The sequence below is a fragment of the Orycteropus afer genome, unplaced genomic scaffold (genome assembly GCF_000298275.1).
Source record: "Orycteropus afer afer isolate SDZICR_OR568_19922 unplaced genomic scaffold, OryAfe1.0 scaffold00064, whole genome shotgun sequence".
Classification (NCBI taxonomy): domain Eukaryota; kingdom Metazoa; phylum Chordata; class Mammalia; order Tubulidentata; family Orycteropodidae; genus Orycteropus; species Orycteropus afer.
The window spans coordinates 9935547-9951891 of NW_006921651.1; the positions used below are offsets into that span (position 1 = coordinate 9935547).

General features: G+C 42.1%; 1 protein-coding gene across 1 annotated transcript in view; it reads left to right on the forward strand.

Annotated features, from left to right (window-relative positions):
• Positions 1–16345, forward strand: part of MMS19 (MMS19 homolog, cytosolic iron-sulfur assembly component) — a 39642-nt gene that overhangs the window by 21273 nt on the left and 2024 nt on the right. Inside the window, exons 9-24 of the mRNA XM_007939988.2 lie at positions 1340–1426; positions 1855–1929; positions 2325–2402; positions 2817–2955; positions 3206–3360; positions 6735–6813; positions 8070–8195; positions 8382–8463; positions 8811–8911; positions 9017–9166; positions 9974–10129; positions 12793–12892; positions 14973–15075; positions 15222–15290; positions 15467–15593; positions 16165–16265. Of these exons, the coding sequence (XP_007938179.2) occupies positions 1340–1426; positions 1855–1929; positions 2325–2402; positions 2817–2955; positions 3206–3360; positions 6735–6813; positions 8070–8195; positions 8382–8463; positions 8811–8911; positions 9017–9166; positions 9974–10129; positions 12793–12892; positions 14973–15075; positions 15222–15290; positions 15467–15593; positions 16165–16265 (1728 nt within the window). The remainder of the gene's footprint in view (positions 1–1339; positions 1427–1854; positions 1930–2324; positions 2403–2816; positions 2956–3205; positions 3361–6734; positions 6814–8069; positions 8196–8381; positions 8464–8810; positions 8912–9016; positions 9167–9973; positions 10130–12792; positions 12893–14972; positions 15076–15221; positions 15291–15466; positions 15594–16164; positions 16266–16345) is intronic.

Sequence of the window (16345 nt, forward strand, 5' to 3'; positions counted from 1 at the left end):
TTGTATCTAATTTTTAGTTGCAGTGGATAAATCCAAATTCCTGATTTGTAATCCTTTGTATTTACCTCCCTTATTGCCTCCTCTCTGGAAGCCCTTAACTACACCTTCACCTCTAAGACCAGAGATCTCTTTTATATTCTCCAGAGAATTAAACCTCCACATTCTGCTAGAGTTGGGGAGGGCTAGGAGGGCAGATTGCTTCCTTAACCCTATTCCCAATTCCAAAGGTACCTGGTACTGCCAGTTCTTAAACCTTTTGAGGATGGTGCAGTGTGTATGAGTAGTTACTCACCTTTTCCCAGGCTATGTAGGATTCTGTTGTCTTGGGTCTGTTAAGTCATTTTCTTACACATTTGCTTTTCAGCTTCTGAAATTTTGTTGCTAGTATCTCTTCTGTCCTCTTCAAACTTTAGCTTCATGTCTTTTTTTTTTTTTAAAAAAGAAAACTTGTTTTTGTGGGCCTCTTAAAATCTGATGTGTGTTTTCAGTATGCCATCTTGATGTAGAAATCAGCAGTGCTTTCTATGTTTTTAGACCTTTGGTTTTCCCAGAAATCTTTGTATTTGAAATATTTTATGTGCCAGAATTACAGTTTTTATATAAGGTTGAAAAAAGATACTCCTATCAAAGAGGCATTATTTACATAAATTGTGGCTCAACCACAGAGTGAAATACTATCAGCCACTAAAACTAATGTTATGAAAGAATGTTAATACATTGGGAAAACGTTCCTAATATATTAAGTGAAAAAATAGATTACAACCCATATGTACAAAAGATCTGTCTTTTTTTTTTTTTTTTTTAAAGTATGTCTATTTTAAGGACCTCTGGTGGCATATTGCCTAAGGCATTTGACTGCTAACCAGAAGGCTGGTGGTTCAAACCCACCAACCACTCCTTGGAAAGAAGGTCGGGCAATCTATTTCTGTAGCGATACTGCCTCGGAAACTCAAGGAGGGATTGCTATGAGTTGGATCCAACTCCATAGCAGTGAGTTTGGTTTTTTTTAAAAGTATGTCTATTTTATAAGAGAACAGTATATACTACACATAGTTATAGAGAGAGAGAAAAAAGAAAGTAATACACCGGCAGGTGAAGAGGACTCATTTCTGAGTAGTAAGGTGCAGGCAATGTAATCAGATAGAGAGTTAATGCCATGAAGAAAAAATTCCCAAGAAACACATAAGAGCAATTAAGTATGTCTTTCTACGGGGCCCTCCTATCATACTGTTCTGCTAGATTGGGTGCATTACCCTGTTGTGCAGGGTTGCCAAGTTGAAGCTTATGTCCAAGTATGAAGAGGGCTTACACAAACCCATGGCCCTTCTCCCTTCTCCAGCCACCTAATGATCCTCATGGTATCCAGCGAGAAGATCTGATCCTGAGTCTTCGAGCTGTCCTGGCTTCGACACCCCGATTTGCTGAGGTGGGTCTGCTGAAGTTAGGGTATAGAGCCTCAGTCCATAGATGGCTCTGAAGAAAGAACAGTAAAAGTATGGAAAAGAAGAAAGATCTTGTATGAATTTTAGGGAGTGCCATCCTACAAGTCTTCAGACTTGTGGCAGTCAAACTTCCAAAGCAAACTATACTAACTTCTCCTTTAAAATAGTAATCTAGTCCCTGGTTTGGTGGTGCTGGCTTTTGAAATCCTATACCTTTGCAAACTAGGCCATTTTTCAGGTGACTTGGAGTCTGGTCACAGCTTGGCAGAAAGGTTACCTTTTATTCATAACTCTAGACTTGAATGTAGCTCCTTGATGTAACACCTGCCCTTGAGGACTGGTGGCAGTGAGAACACTGTTAGCAAGCCAAGACACTTGTTCTCAGGCTTAAGTTCTTCCTTCTCTCCCACAGTTTCTGCTGCCCCTTCTGATAGAGAAAGTGGATTCCGAGATGCTGAGTGCCAAGTTGGATTCTCTTCAGACTCTAGTGAGTGATTTTTCTCCTTCCAGGGTCCTACTGCCTTTAGGCAAGTCAGAGGTACTAAGGAGATTCTAGGAGAATCAGGAAACAGTTCAGTGGGCTTCAAAAGAGGGATACCCAGGATCTGGGTCTGTATGTTGACTAAACCACCCAGCTGCATGTTGTCTTGTCTTAAGTAACTGAGAAGTAACCTAGGGAAAGCTGGGTAGGGCTCCCTCTTTAAGCTGCTTTTTACATTAATTAGGTGAGCTCCTCTTTTCCTGTGCCTTGGGTAGGACTGAAAGGAAGTACTGCTGGCTTTTCTGCTGGGAGTTAGGCTCCTCAGGTGCCATTATGCTGAGGTGCCTGCATATCCTAGGAAGTCTGAGTCTGATAGCTGCTGCGTGTGGTCTCCTTGGCAGAATGCTTGTTGTGCTGTGTATGGACAGAAGGAACTGAAGGACTTTCTCCCCAGCCTTTGGGCTTCTATCCGCAGAGAGGTGAGTGTACTTAGACAAACTCACTGCTCTTTACTCCCAGTTGCCAGATGTGAGGGGAAATAATACACCCTGTCCTCTTCCTTTGTTGCCCCAAGGGACAAACAAGGCGGTATACTTCCAGGTGAATGACAAGGGATGTAGGGTCAGCTGCCGCGTGACAGCACTTGATCACCTTTGCACAATGCTCATTTTTCCCTCCTCTGTCTGGAGCATAGGTTATGGTGCCATGCTGAATAGAGGCGGGTAGGGAGGGACCTAGAATAGAGGCTCCTCAGCAGCTACTGTCCAGAATTGGCATTCTGTTCCTCACAAAGCAAACACACCCCATCCTCACCCCCAGGAAACAGGCAGTGGATGGGAGCAGTCTCATATGGTACAGGCTCACCTCAGTAGCCATGGGATCCTCTCTGACAGGTGTTCCAGACAGCAAGTGAACGAGTGGAAGCAGAGGGCCTAGCGGCCCTCCACTCGCTGACTGCGTGTTTGTCTCGCTCTGTGCTGAGGGCTGATGCTGAGGACCTCCTTGACTCCTTCCTTAGCAGCATCTTACAGGGTAATGGGGCTATGGCAGCCAGAAAGGGGGGTGAGCAAAAAGAGATAAAATTGCTAAGGGCCATTGAGCATTCATGTGTAGCCCCACCTCTTCAGTGATTTGGGGTCTGCAGTCCTCCTTGGAATTGAAAACAATCTTGAGTAGTAACTGCTACTAAGCTGTCTTAGGTCTCAGTCTCAAACTTTTATGGATACAGGGGATCAAGCGACATTCGGCTTGCTCACAGGTCTGTGACAGACTGCCTCTCTAGACTGCAGGCACCATCTGTGTGAACCGGACATGAAACTAGTGTGGCCTAGTGCCAAGCTGTTACAGGCGGCTGCAGGTGCGTCAGCCCGGGCCTGTGACCACATGACCAGCAACGTTCTACCTTTGCTGCTGGAACAGTTCCACAAGCACAGTCAGGTAAGGGAGTGGAATCTTTTAGGGAAGCGGGGGGGATATGGGTGCTAGGATTGCTTTCCCATAGAGAGGGAACGCTAAGCATTGAGCTTGGGTCCAGGTGGTAGATCTTGAGTTTTGCTCCCAATTAGCTACTGCTGTTTCTTTTGTTCACTTTTTCCCTGACTTATCTTTTTTTTTTAACACTTTTTCTTACTATGACAAAATATAAATAAAATTTACCATTTTAACCATTGTTATGTGTGCAATTCAGTGACCTTAAGTACGTTCACAATATGTGGCTATCACCACTGTCTGCTTCCAGAATGTTTTCATCATCCCAAACAGAAACTCTATCTATTAAACAATATCCTATTTCCCACTTCTTTCAGTCTCTGGTAATCTCTATTTTACTTTCTGTCTCTGAATTTATCTATTTTAGGTATTTCATAGAAATAGAATCATACAATAGTTACTTTTTAAAATCTGGTCTATTTCATTTAGGATAATGTTTTCAAGATTTATAAATTCTGAATGTTAATTCCTTGTCAGATACCTGATCTGCACATATTTTCTCCCATTCTGTGGGTTGACTTTTCACTTTGTTATAGTGTCCTTTGATGCATAAATGTTTTTAATTTTGACGAAGTCCATTTTATCTGTTTTTACTTTTGTTGCTTGTCCTTTTGGTATCATATCCATTGCCAAATCCAAAGTTATGAATATTTTTTTCCCCAAGAGTTTTATAGTTTCAGCTCTTAAATTTAGGTCTTTGATTTATTTTGAGTTAATTTTTGTATATGGTATAAAGTTAGGGTCTGACTTCATTCTTTTGTATGTGGATATCTACTTTTCCCAGCACCAGTTGTTGAAGACTGTCCTTGCCCCATTGAATGGTCTTGATACCCTTGCTGAAAATCAGTTGCCCACATAAGTGGGGGTTATTTCTGGGCTTTTTGTTCTGTTGGTCTCTATGTCAACATATAGGGAGCTCTGGTAGCATAGTAGCTAAGGCACTTGACTGCTAACCAGAAGGCTGGCAGTTCAAATCCACCAGCCACTCCTCGGAAGGAAGATGGGGCAATCTACTTCCATAGTGATACTGCCTCAGAAACCCAAGGAGGGGTCGCTATGAGTCGGGTCCGACTTGATGGCACATAACAACATATGTCAACATCATTATGTCAGTACCACACTGTTACTGTACCTTTAATGTGTTTTGAAATCAGGAAGTGTGAGTCCTCCATCTTTGTTTTTCTTTTTCATTATTGCTTTGGGTATTTAGGGTCCTTTTAAATTTAATATTTTAGGATGGGTTTTTCAATTTATGCAGAAAATACCATTAAAATTACATTGAATCTGTGAATTGCTTTGGGTAGTATTGTCATCTTAACAGTATTAAGTCCTTCCAACCCGTAAACACAGGATATTGTTCTACTTATTTAGGTCTTCTTTAATTTCTGTCAGCAATGTTTTGTAGTTTTCAATGTATAGGTCTTTCAACTCCTTGGTTAAATTTATTCCTAAATATTTTATTTATTCATTTATTTTTGATGCTATTGTAAATGGAATTATTAATCTAATTTTCAGATTATTAATTACTGGTATATAAAAGTACAACTGATTTGTGTGTTAATTTTATATCCTACAACTTCACTGAAAGCATTTATTAGCTCTAATAATCTTTTGTGGATTCTTTAGGGTTTTCTATGTATAATCATGTCATCTGTGAACAGAGGTAATTTTATTACTTCCTTTCTAATTTGGATGCTTTTATTTCTATTACTTGCCTAATTACTCTGATCTTAGGAGAAAAGGTTTTAGTCTTTTACCATTGGGTATGATGTTGGCTGTTATATGTTTTTCCTACATAGCCTTTATCATGTTTAACAAGTTCCCTTTTGTTCCTAGTTTGAATGTTTTTATCATGATTTTATCAGATGGATTTTGTCAAAGCTTTTTTCTTCATTTTATTGATATAGCATATTACATTGATTGATTTCCATATTTGAACCATCTTTGCAGAATGTATCTAACTTTGTCATGGTCTACCATCTTTTAATATTGCATGTAATTCCGTTCACTAGTATTTTGTTAAGGATTTCATAAGGCGGTATTGATTGCCCTATAGTTTTCTTTTCTTGTAGTGTATATCTGGATATTCTGGCCTCATAGAATGAGTTAGGAAGTGTTCTTGCCTTTTCAGTTTGGGGGATGACTTTGAGAAGGACTGGTGTTAATTCTTTAATGTTTTGTAGAGTTTACCAACGAAGCCATCTGATCCTGCAGTTTTCTTTTTTAGACAGTTTTTGGTTACCAATTTAATTTCTTTGCTATAGATCTGTTTGGTTTTCTATTTCTTCATGAATCAGTTTTGGTGTTTATATATTTCTAGGAATTTGTCTGTTTCACCTAAACTGTTCAATTTGTTGCTGTAGAACTGTTCAGTGTATTATAATTTTTTTATTTCTGTAAAATCAATAGTAATGGCCCCACTTTCATAATCTGAGTCTTTTTTCTTAGACAGTCTAACTTAAAGGTTTCTCGATTGTTGTTGATCTTTTCAAAGAACTCACTTTTGTTTTCATTGATTTGCTCCATTTTCTATTCTGTACTTTGTTTACCTCCACTCTCCTCTTTATAATTTTCTTCCTTCTGCTAGCTTTAGGTTAATTTTGCTCTTCTTTTTCTAGTTCCTTAAGGTGTACTGTTAGGTTATTGATAGGAGATCTTCTTTTTAATGTAGGCATTTATAACTATAAATTTCTCCCTTGGTACTGCTTGGGCTGCATTCCACAGTTTTTGGTATGTATATTTCTTTTTATTCATCTCAAGGTCTTTTCTAATATCTGTTATGATTGCTTTGACCATAGGTTAAGTTGTTCAGTTCCCACATACTGTTAATTTTCCAGTTTATCCTTCTGTTATTGATTTCTAGTTTCATGCCATTGTGATCAGAAAAGATACTTTGTATTATTTTAATCTTTTAAAATTTACTGAGACTAGCTTTGGGGCCTAATTTATGGTCTGTCTTCTTGAATGTTCCATGTGCACTTGAGAAGAATAAGTATCCTGCTGTTTGGGGGCAGAGTGTTTAATATATAGAGAGAGAAAGTCTAGTTGGTGTGTAGTTTTGTTCCAGTCTTCCTTAATAATATTCTGCCTCTCTCCCTGACTTACTCTTGCACAAAAGGCTTATCTCCCCACTGTCAGAGGAGCAGGATTGCCATCCTTTGAAGTAGCTTTTCACTCTAAACCAAAACCAAACTCACTGGTGTCAAGTCAGATCTGACTCCTAGTGACCCCTTCTTGGGTTTCCGAAGTGGTATCACTATGGAAGTAGATTGCCCAACCTTCCCTCCGAGTTTTTTACTCTAGTACGCCTTAAAATATTACAGAGCAACCAGCGGCGGACAATCCTGGAAATGGTGCTTGGGTTTTTGAAGCTACAGCAGAAATGGAGCTATGAAGACAAAGGTGAGGTCATCTCTCAGCTGTGGTGATGTGGGAGGCTGTTTAGTGCTGTAACCCTATAAGAAAAGGGATAGCAGGGCAAGGAGTTGTAAAGAGGAGTACTTTAGAGCAGTGGCTATGTTCTGAGGTTGTAGCACAAAACCCAAAAACCCCCTGCCATTGAGTTGATTCTGACTCCTAGCAAATCTTTAGGACAGAGTAGAACTGCCCCATAGTGTTTCCAGGGCTATACTCTTTATGGACGCAAACTGCCTCATCTTTTTTCCATGGAGCAGCTGGTAGGTTTGAACTGCCAATGTTTTGGTTAGAGCTGAATCCTCTATATCCCCACCACGTGCCTCGGATTGGGATTTGCAGCTTCGGCTGGGAATAGGGGCAGGAGAAGCCGCGAAAACTCTCAGAGCCATGACACCCACAGCAGCCCCATACAGAAGCCACGAGGGATGCTAGTGGAGTCCTTCATCCCTCCTCCTAACCTCCCTTCCATGCTGCCCCATGGGCCTTGATCCAGAAAGCCACTTTGGAAAGCTATACACACTTTCGTACTTTGTCTATATACTATATTGCAGTAAACAGTCATTTCAAGGGCACAGCAAAGTTTACCACAAGGGAGGGACTCTTGGGCATTACAGACTGTACAAGATGAGGTTCCACTAGCTGAGCTGTCCTGTGAGACTGGCATTGGCTGTGTTTATTGTAGGAGTAGAACTCTGGCTTCCAAATAAGAGCTGCTGCCCTTGTCAAGGTAGATGGCCTGTCTGATGCCCTAGCACCTGGCTTCCACCCCGCAGAATATTTCAGATTAGCTTGTGATGTTTTGTTTTAAACTAAGGCACATAGATTGCTTTATTTTGGCCCAGTGACCACTTCTGGGTTATAGCCCTTCAAGTTAACCAGTATGATCATGATGGCCAGATATTTAATTCTGGCCTCTTAAAATCTATATTCAGCCTCTAGCCCTTCTCAACTGTTGAATAAGTGCCTCTCACTGTCCTGGCCTGATAAATTATGGTTTAAGTACTCAATAAAGAGCTGTTTATCCTTAAAAAAAAAAAAAAAACTGTACCACCAGAACTCCTTGAGATTATTGCATAAGAAAACACTTAATGGGTAAGAGTTGTTTGTTTATTCCTAATGAGCTTCCTGGACACCTGACCCATTGGATTAAGCTCCTTAAATCTGCTTCAAGTTGTCTTTGCATCACTGTGGAGTCAGTGCTATAGAATATAAGGGTTTCACTCTAATGTGTCTCTCCCTAGATGAAAGGCCTCTCAGTGGCTTCAAGGACCAGCTGTGCTCACTGGTGTTCATGACCCTGACAGACCCCAGCACCCAGCTTCAACTTGTTGGCATCCGTACACTCACAGTCCTGGGTGCCCAGCCAGGTACATCTTACAGGAAAGAGTTTTGGGGTATTGGTCCCTCCTTTGTGATCTTCTGTCTTAAGTGAAGGGCAGTTTAATTTTCTGGTTGACACTACAACTCTGCATGATTTGGGCTTTCTAATAGGATTTTGGGCATGGTGACTAGGGGGAAAGAAAGGTGAGGTTCATGTTCTCTTTTAACTGCAGATCTCCTGTCTTCTGGGGACTTGGAGCTGGCAGTGGGTCACCTATATAGACTGAGTTTCCTGGAGGAGGAGTCCCAGAGTTGGTGAGAATCTAAAGCAGTGAGATAGAGCAAGTTCTTCCCTGCCTCTGTATTGGCAGCAAGAGAACCAGCAAGGACCAGGGCTCTTGCTTTTGACTCTGGGCTCTTGTTAGGGGAGGTGGGCCCTGTGTTTGACTGTGACTGTTAACTAGGTGGAGAGATGCAGGACTGCTCTCACTCACTCCCTTGTCATTAAGAAGCCATATCCAACTCAGTGGTATAGGTACTTGAGTCCTGCTTTTCAGGAAGGCAGCCTCGGGAACCCATACTCCTAAATCTGTAATCGCAGGCCTAGGCAAGATAACAGTGGGCCAAAGCTCAGCTAATCCTCATCTGCCCTGTGCCCTCAGCAGGGAGGCAGCAATGGAAGCAGCAGGAACCCTAGCCAGTCTCTACCCTGTGGCCTTCAGCAGCCACCTAGTGCCCAGACTTGCTGAGGAGCTACACGTAGGTATGTGTCTCTAAGCTTCTGTTGCCCACTCCTTCCCAAGGAGACTTGGGGGTCCTCCATGCTTGTAGTTACATAGTGAAACCTTGTCTCCTGTGTTGCTTTCAGGGGAGTCAGATTTAGCTAGAGGCGATGGGTCCACCAAATGCTCACGGCACCTGCTCTGTCTGCAAGCCTTGTCAGCTGTATCAACACATCCCAGCATTGTCAAGGAGACCCTGCCTCTGCTGCTGCAGCATCTGTGGCAAATAAACAAAGGTAAATAGCTACGAGCAATAAAAAATGAGCAGGCAAGGACCAAGAACCGGGCTGAATGCGGAGCAGTAGACACGCTTGAAGTTGACGCCCCTAAGGCAGTGGTTTTACTTGTGACTATGCATAAAAACCACATGAAGAACATTTAAAAATGCTGGTGTCTGGTTTTCACTCAGTCCTACTAAATCACTCTCTGAGGAAGGATGGCTCTTGGGCCCCCCCTCTGATCAGAATCTGCATTTTAACAAGATCCCCAAGTAACATGTAAGATCCCCTGCCCTCAAACTTGTGTGAAAAGCCTGTGCATAGGCACCATGGGCCTGCACTAGCCACCTAGGCTCCCTGCTTCTTTGGACACCCAAACCTTGTGTAGAAGTCTATAGTGGTTGTTCCAGTAGCTATTACATAGTAAACAGAAGAGGAAGCTTGGAGTGTGACCTGGGTTTGGTTCCTAACTTTGTACTTACTGTGACTCTGAAAAAAACAAACAGGTAATTTCATTGAGCCTCCATGTCCTCCTATACAAAATGAGGGAAATGGTATATTTTTTGGATTGTTGTGGAAAATAATGAGAGAGTGTATGTGAATGCTTGTGTTGTAGAGCCTGGAGCAGAACAGGTCTCAACTCCAGAATTGAATAGTTGCAAAAGAATAGACAAAAGAATAAAATTACTTGGCTCTTTAATAAAGAGACTCTTGGTCTCTTTAATCACTCTTCTTGAATTGTTCGTCCCATTTGCTATATCCGAAATACCTGGAGGTGCTTTTAAATAAACCTTATAGGGAACACTGACTTTTCTCACCCCGCAGGGAATATGGTTGCAGGATCCAGTGAAGTTATTGCTATCTGTCAGAGCCTCCAACAGGTGGCAGAAAAATGCCAGCAGGACCCCAAAAGCTACTGGTATTTCCATCAAACAGCTATACCTTGCCTGTTTGCCTTGGCTGTGCAGGCCTCCATGCCAGGTAACCCACCTCTACTCTCCTCCCCTCCCCCTCTGGGAATTCAGCCGTCTGCCAGGATTGAAGAGCACTGCCACCCTCTGTGTGCACTGATACTGCATTCTCTACCGTAAGAGGCTTATTTGAACCCTTTGTCCCCAGAGTGAGATTTCATTTCAGAGGAAAGGTTGCCAACCTGACCAATGGTAGAAACCAAAATGTTAGTGTTAACAACACTCAAAGGGATACATGCTTTTTTTTTCTTTCCCTCTTCTGAGTACTATGAAATTACTCAGAAGAGGGAAACTATTATTAGTTATTCTAATAACTAAATTGTTAGAATCAGAATTAAGCTGTGGAGTCAAGCAGACAGGGTTGGGTTCATGCTCAGTTCTACCACTTGCTAACTTGGGTGAAGATATTTAGCTTTTCTAAGCCTCCGTTTTCTCAGCTGTAGGATGGAGATGAAGAGTAATACTTGCCTCACAGCGTAGTTGGTAAGGATTAAATGAGATAATGTGTAGTGCCTGGCAAACACAGTGAGGCTAATATATGGTAGGTGCTATCAATGATAAGAACTCGTGAAAATAAGTCCATGTTATTTAAGTCTTTGAAAAGGCCATCATTACAATTTCTTTTTTTTTTTTTCCAAGAGACTCTTTCATTAAGCCTTAGGACAAAGACTGTCGTCGAGGATGAGGGAGACCATCAGCATATACACAGCACAGAAAGCTGAATGGAGTAGTACACTGAGTCTCAGCCTTGGGATTAACTATACATGATTGAAAACAAAGGGAATCATCACAAAATCATGATTGGTGGCAGATTGATTCATCGTTGCAAGCAGAAGTGGGGAAAGAACATGACTGGGATATGTACACAAAAATGGTGGTCTGCATTTGACTCAAGACCATGTGGCCTGAGTCTTAGCCACAAGTTGGCTACCAAATAATACCAGGACTCCAGCCTTAATTTAAATTAGAAAAGGGCATACTTAGACAAGTTCTCTTGTTCTTTGCATGATCATAATCTACTTTCAGCCATACTCTTCCTGAGGGCAAACTGCCTCTCTCTAGGTTTGTCTTGAAACTTGTCTGTGCATAGCCACAATGCTGGTTTAATGGTCAGAGAGAACTCAACATTGCATCTGAAACTTAGGTCAAGCCTCAAAATGGAGTTAGGGCTCCCACTGTAGACCATAAAAAAGAAAACAAAATCACTGCCATCAAGTAGATTCCAGCTCATAGCGACTCCCTTTGGGTTTCCGAGGTGGTAAATCTTTACAGAAGTATAGTATGGTATAGTATTGCCTCCTTTTCCTTCTGCAGAGTAGCTGGTGGGTTTGAACCACCAGTCTTCTGGTTAGCAGTCAAATGCCCTAGACACTACAGCACCAGAACTCCTTACTGTAGACCATAGCCTTCCACTAACCAAGTGCTTTAGAATTTAAGCTCTAACACATTCCCTTCTCTGATCATGGATTTTACTTAAAATCCTTTGATCACACTTAGGTTGGTGTGCGTTTTTTTTTTTCATGGACTGGTTAATGGTTCCTTTAGATGGTTACTTGTTTTAGGACTAGCTTTTATGACCCCAGACAGTATCCTTTCTAAAAGCCAGGCACCATCTGATTTCTTCACCATGCTTCACTTTAGCACCCAGTCTTCAGTGGTCATCTTATGAGGGCAAATACGGAGTAGGGTCATCTTGGAATAACTGCTTGGCCTGTGCTTAGGCTTCAGACCTTAAAATGGGAACTCAAGGTCATCCATAAAATATATTTTGTCAATATGTATGACTCACTTCGTGGGCAACATATTAGCTTTCTAAGAAATTACATTAGAAGTCCTTTCATACAACATTTGATCATTTTAATAATGATATCACTAATTCAGTCAATAGTGCGTATTGCAATACTAATGAGAAATTTAAAGGAAGGTTTTTCAGTTAACACATGGAAAGGGTTACCTACATAAATTAATAAGATTTAAGTGGTGGAACAAAACTACTTCAAAAACAGTGATTGTGCACTAAGCAATAATTTCAATAACATTCATTCACTAAGGAAAAACTGTTAGTTTATAGAACCTAAAGGCTTCTAAGACAAAAGTAGTAAATACGAAAACAGATTGCAAATACATCGTTAGTCTGTATAGAAAATCCTTACCAGTCAAATAAACCCACGTTCCCAACATAAATTTCCAAAGCAATAAAAATTTGAACAAAGTCCAGTGACCTTGGGAAAGCTTGTCTGCTTCTGCCCATTGTGGCATTTCAAGTCCAAATGGGTGCTTCAGGTCCTTTAATCTGTGACAAATATATCTTAAGGTTTAATAGCTTCTAGTTTGGCTGCATACAGATTGGTGAACATCATTACTATTTCTGATGGTAAATTCCTATCAGCTGCCCACTTACTTTCCACTGTTAACAAGGCTAAGGACTCTGCACAAAATTCCAGGGAGCACTCTGTGGCCCCAGATTAGACCACTTGTGTTTCTAGTCCCTTGCTTATTCTCAGGACAACTGAACTACTAGAGGCAGAGTAAAAACCGGTGCTGTTTTAACTCAGGTCCTGCCTCAGAGTCATGATGTCAGGACCTAATCAATGGATCTCTGGACCACAGGCATGGCTTTGTGATTCCCTTTGGGGTGTATGTGTGTGTGTAATTTTGTTTTGTTTTTTGCAGAGAAGGAGCCATCAAGTCTGAGTAAAGTGCTGCTGGAGCATGAGGTCTTGGCTGCCATGGTGTCTGTCATTGGCACCGCCACCACCCACTTGAGCCCTGAGTGAGTAAAACATGGATGTGGCCTGATCCCAGTAAAGATAGCATTCTTGGCAAGAAGCATCAGATAGCTGCCTTCTAAGCCATCCTTTTATGCAGATTTAAGTATGGAGGCAGTTACTTGTTGTGTAAGTTTTGCTGACAAGAGGAAGGAGTCCAAGCCATAAGGCTCTGGAGGTGGGTAAGCCATGGGCCAGTGGTTCTTAACTGCAGATGCACATAATGATTACCTGTGGAGAATTTTTTAAATATACATTGAGTTCTCTTACTAAATTGTATGATCCAAGAGAATAGGACTTGGTCTATTTAATTCACTGATGTATCACCAGGGCCTAGAGAGTTATACCTGACACTTAACATGTGTTGAGTTCATATTTGTTGAGTATGTGAATGACCATGGCCTAGCCCACTGACTTGATGGTATTTTTTTTTCCCCCTAACTTTTTATTGTGAGTTGAGTGAAATTTTACAGAGCAAATTGGTTTTCCATTCAACAGTTCATACACTGTTTCGTGACATTAATTGCAATCTCTACAATGTAACAGCACTCTTCCCACTTTTTCTTTGTGTTTACGGTTTCCTTCTTTCCTATCCCTTCCTCACTTCTGAACTTTATTCTTGGGCAAATGCTGACCTTTTGATTTCGTATGGTTGATTGTTCTAAGGAGTGTATATCTCTGTGGTGTTAACTGTTCACCTCATAGACTTGTCTGTTTGAATGACATGGGAGTAAGTTTGGTTCTAGGTTTGAAGGGTGAGTAAAGGCCATAGTCTCAGGGGTTAGACCAATCTCTATCAGACCAGTAAGCCTGGTCTTTTTCTATGATTTTGAGATTTGTTCCACATTTTTCTTCCATTTAATCCAGGACCTTCTATTGTGATCTCTTTCAGAGTGATTGGTAGTGGTAGCCAGGTACCATTTAGTTCTTTTGATCTCAGGGTCAAAGAGGCTGAGGTTTGTATGGTCTAGCAGTCCTTTGGACTAATTGTTTCCATGTGTCTTTGGTTTTTTTTCACTCTTCCCTGCTTCACATGGGAAGGGACGAAGGTTGCGCCTTAGATGGCTGCTCACTAGCTTTTAAGACTCTAGTCACTACTCACACAGTAGGATATAGAGCATTGTCTTTGTGGATTATGTTATTATGCCAGTTGACTTCACTATCCGAAGACTGGTCCTAAGCCCAGTGAATCATTGCCTCACCTCATGGTCTTTGGTTGTGGCTAAAAAAGTTCTTGATAATGTTGCTGATTGCCTTAACTATATATATGAATATATATATATATACAGCACATACAGATATGTTTGTAGCGGTATCTTCTGCCAAACCTCCGGATGTTTGTGGGTGTAGTTGCATTGGCCTACCCATACGTGTTCAGCTTGCCTGTCTGCCTACACATCCACTCGGAGGTTATTGTTTGTTATTACTGATGTCACAGAATTGTCTACCTAGTAGTGTTTGCCTTTGTTTTCTGGGACTCTTGTGTACCTCTCTGTGTCTTCCTTTGCCTTAGTGATACTGTGCTTAGTGTGTCTTGCTTTTCCCTTCATCCAAATACATACACATCTAATGTCTAGTGATTTTTCCTCCCTTCCCTCCTATCCCTGGTAATGATCACAGAATGTTTCTTTCTGTGCATAAACCTTTCCTTGAATTTTTATAATAGTGGACTCGTGTAGAATTTGCCCCTTTGTGATTGACCAGTTTCACTCAGCATAACATCCTCCGGGTTTATGAACATTATGAGGTATTTCTGGGATTCTTCATTTTTATTTGGTGTTGCTTCTTATTGTATATACCAGTTTGTTGATCCATTCATCTGTTGATGGGTACTAGGAGCTCTGGTGGCATAGTGCCTAAGGCATTTGACTGCTAAACAGGAGCCTGGCGGTTGGAACCCAAGGAGGGGTCGCTGTGAGTCGGATCTGACACCATGGCAGTGCGTTTGGTGGTTTTTTTTTTTTTTTTTTTTAAGGTGGTTTCTGTGGTTCCAGTATGAACCCCCAGCTGGAAAAGTTCTGCTGTGGAGGTGAGGGCTGCTTTAGAATCCTGGCTCCTTACATAATACTCATGTTTTACCCCCAGCTTAGCTGCCCAGAGTGTGGCCCACATTGTGCCTCTCTTCCTGGATGGCGACATCTCCTTTCTGCCTTTAAACAGCTTCCCGTCCCGATTCCAGCCATTCCAGGTGAGGGTTTAATGGAGCAGGGTGAAGAATCTTAGGATTTAAATCCTTCAGATCTGTTGATTTAAGGTAAATCTGGGAATGGCTATAGCCACAGACAAGCCTGTTATAGGCAGGACAGGCTTGATAGGGTTTTTTTTCCTTTATAGGATGGTTCCTCAGGGCAGAGGCGGCTGATTGCACTGCTTATGGCCTTTGTCTGCTCCTTGCCACGAAATGTGAGTGAGCACATTTGGGGAGTACCCTTATTTAACCCTGACAAGGGGATGTGGGTTCCAGGTGACTGCAGGGCTGAGATTTGCCACAGGCCTCCATTGGAGAATTAAGTCCTCATCCATTCTGGCCCCTGCTGTGACTTTGTGCTGGGTCCATTACGTGACCAGGTTTTCTGTAGGTGGAGATCCCTCAGTTGGACCGGCTCATGCAGGAGCTTCTAGAGCTGAGCTGCTGCCACAGTTGCCCCTTCTCCTCCACTGCGGCTGCCAAGTGCTTTGCAGGACTCCTCAACAAACACCCTGCAGGTACTAGGGATGAGTCTGAAGCTTGAGGGCAGGGCTGGGTCACGAGCTTGAATCATCATAAAAAGGAACTGCCCTAGGACAGCCTCTGAACAAGAATCAAGACCAGAGCCGGGTAAAGCATTGCTGGGTGTAAGGCAATGGTGGGTACAAGTAGAGTGCTTGATCGAGTTCTGCCATCCTGCTCTTCAGCAGAGCTGTTGTGACAATTCTTTTGCCTAGACAGCCCTGGGGAGCTCTGGTGGCATAGTGCCTAAGGCATTTGATTGCTAAGAAGGCTGGAGGTTCAAACTCACCAGCCACTCCTTGGAAGGAAGGTTGGACAATCTACTTCCATAGAAAGACAGCCTCAGAAACCCAAGGAAGGGTCGCTATGCCCTTGCTCGCACCCCTGAACTATGAGAATACCAGGCTTCCATGTCCTAGAGCTGTGTGGGCACAGTCCACAGGCAGAGTGATCATTGTTTGTTACCAGCAGCCTCTCACGGAGCTCTGCATTTAGATGATTTACAGTCTTCATTATTAAAGCAGAAACAGGTAGCCTTTGCTTCAGCATTTCTTCCTTCCTTTTTAGGGCAGCAATTGGATGGATTCCTACAGCTGGCTATGGACAAAGTAAAGACTGGCCTGGGCTCTGGGCCTCATCGTAGTCAAGCCTTCACATTGCTTCTCTGGGTAAGGCCTTAGACTGGCAGTTATGCCTGGTTAAATAAAATGTTATCTATTTGACGGTGAACCAGCATATGCTTTTCAGG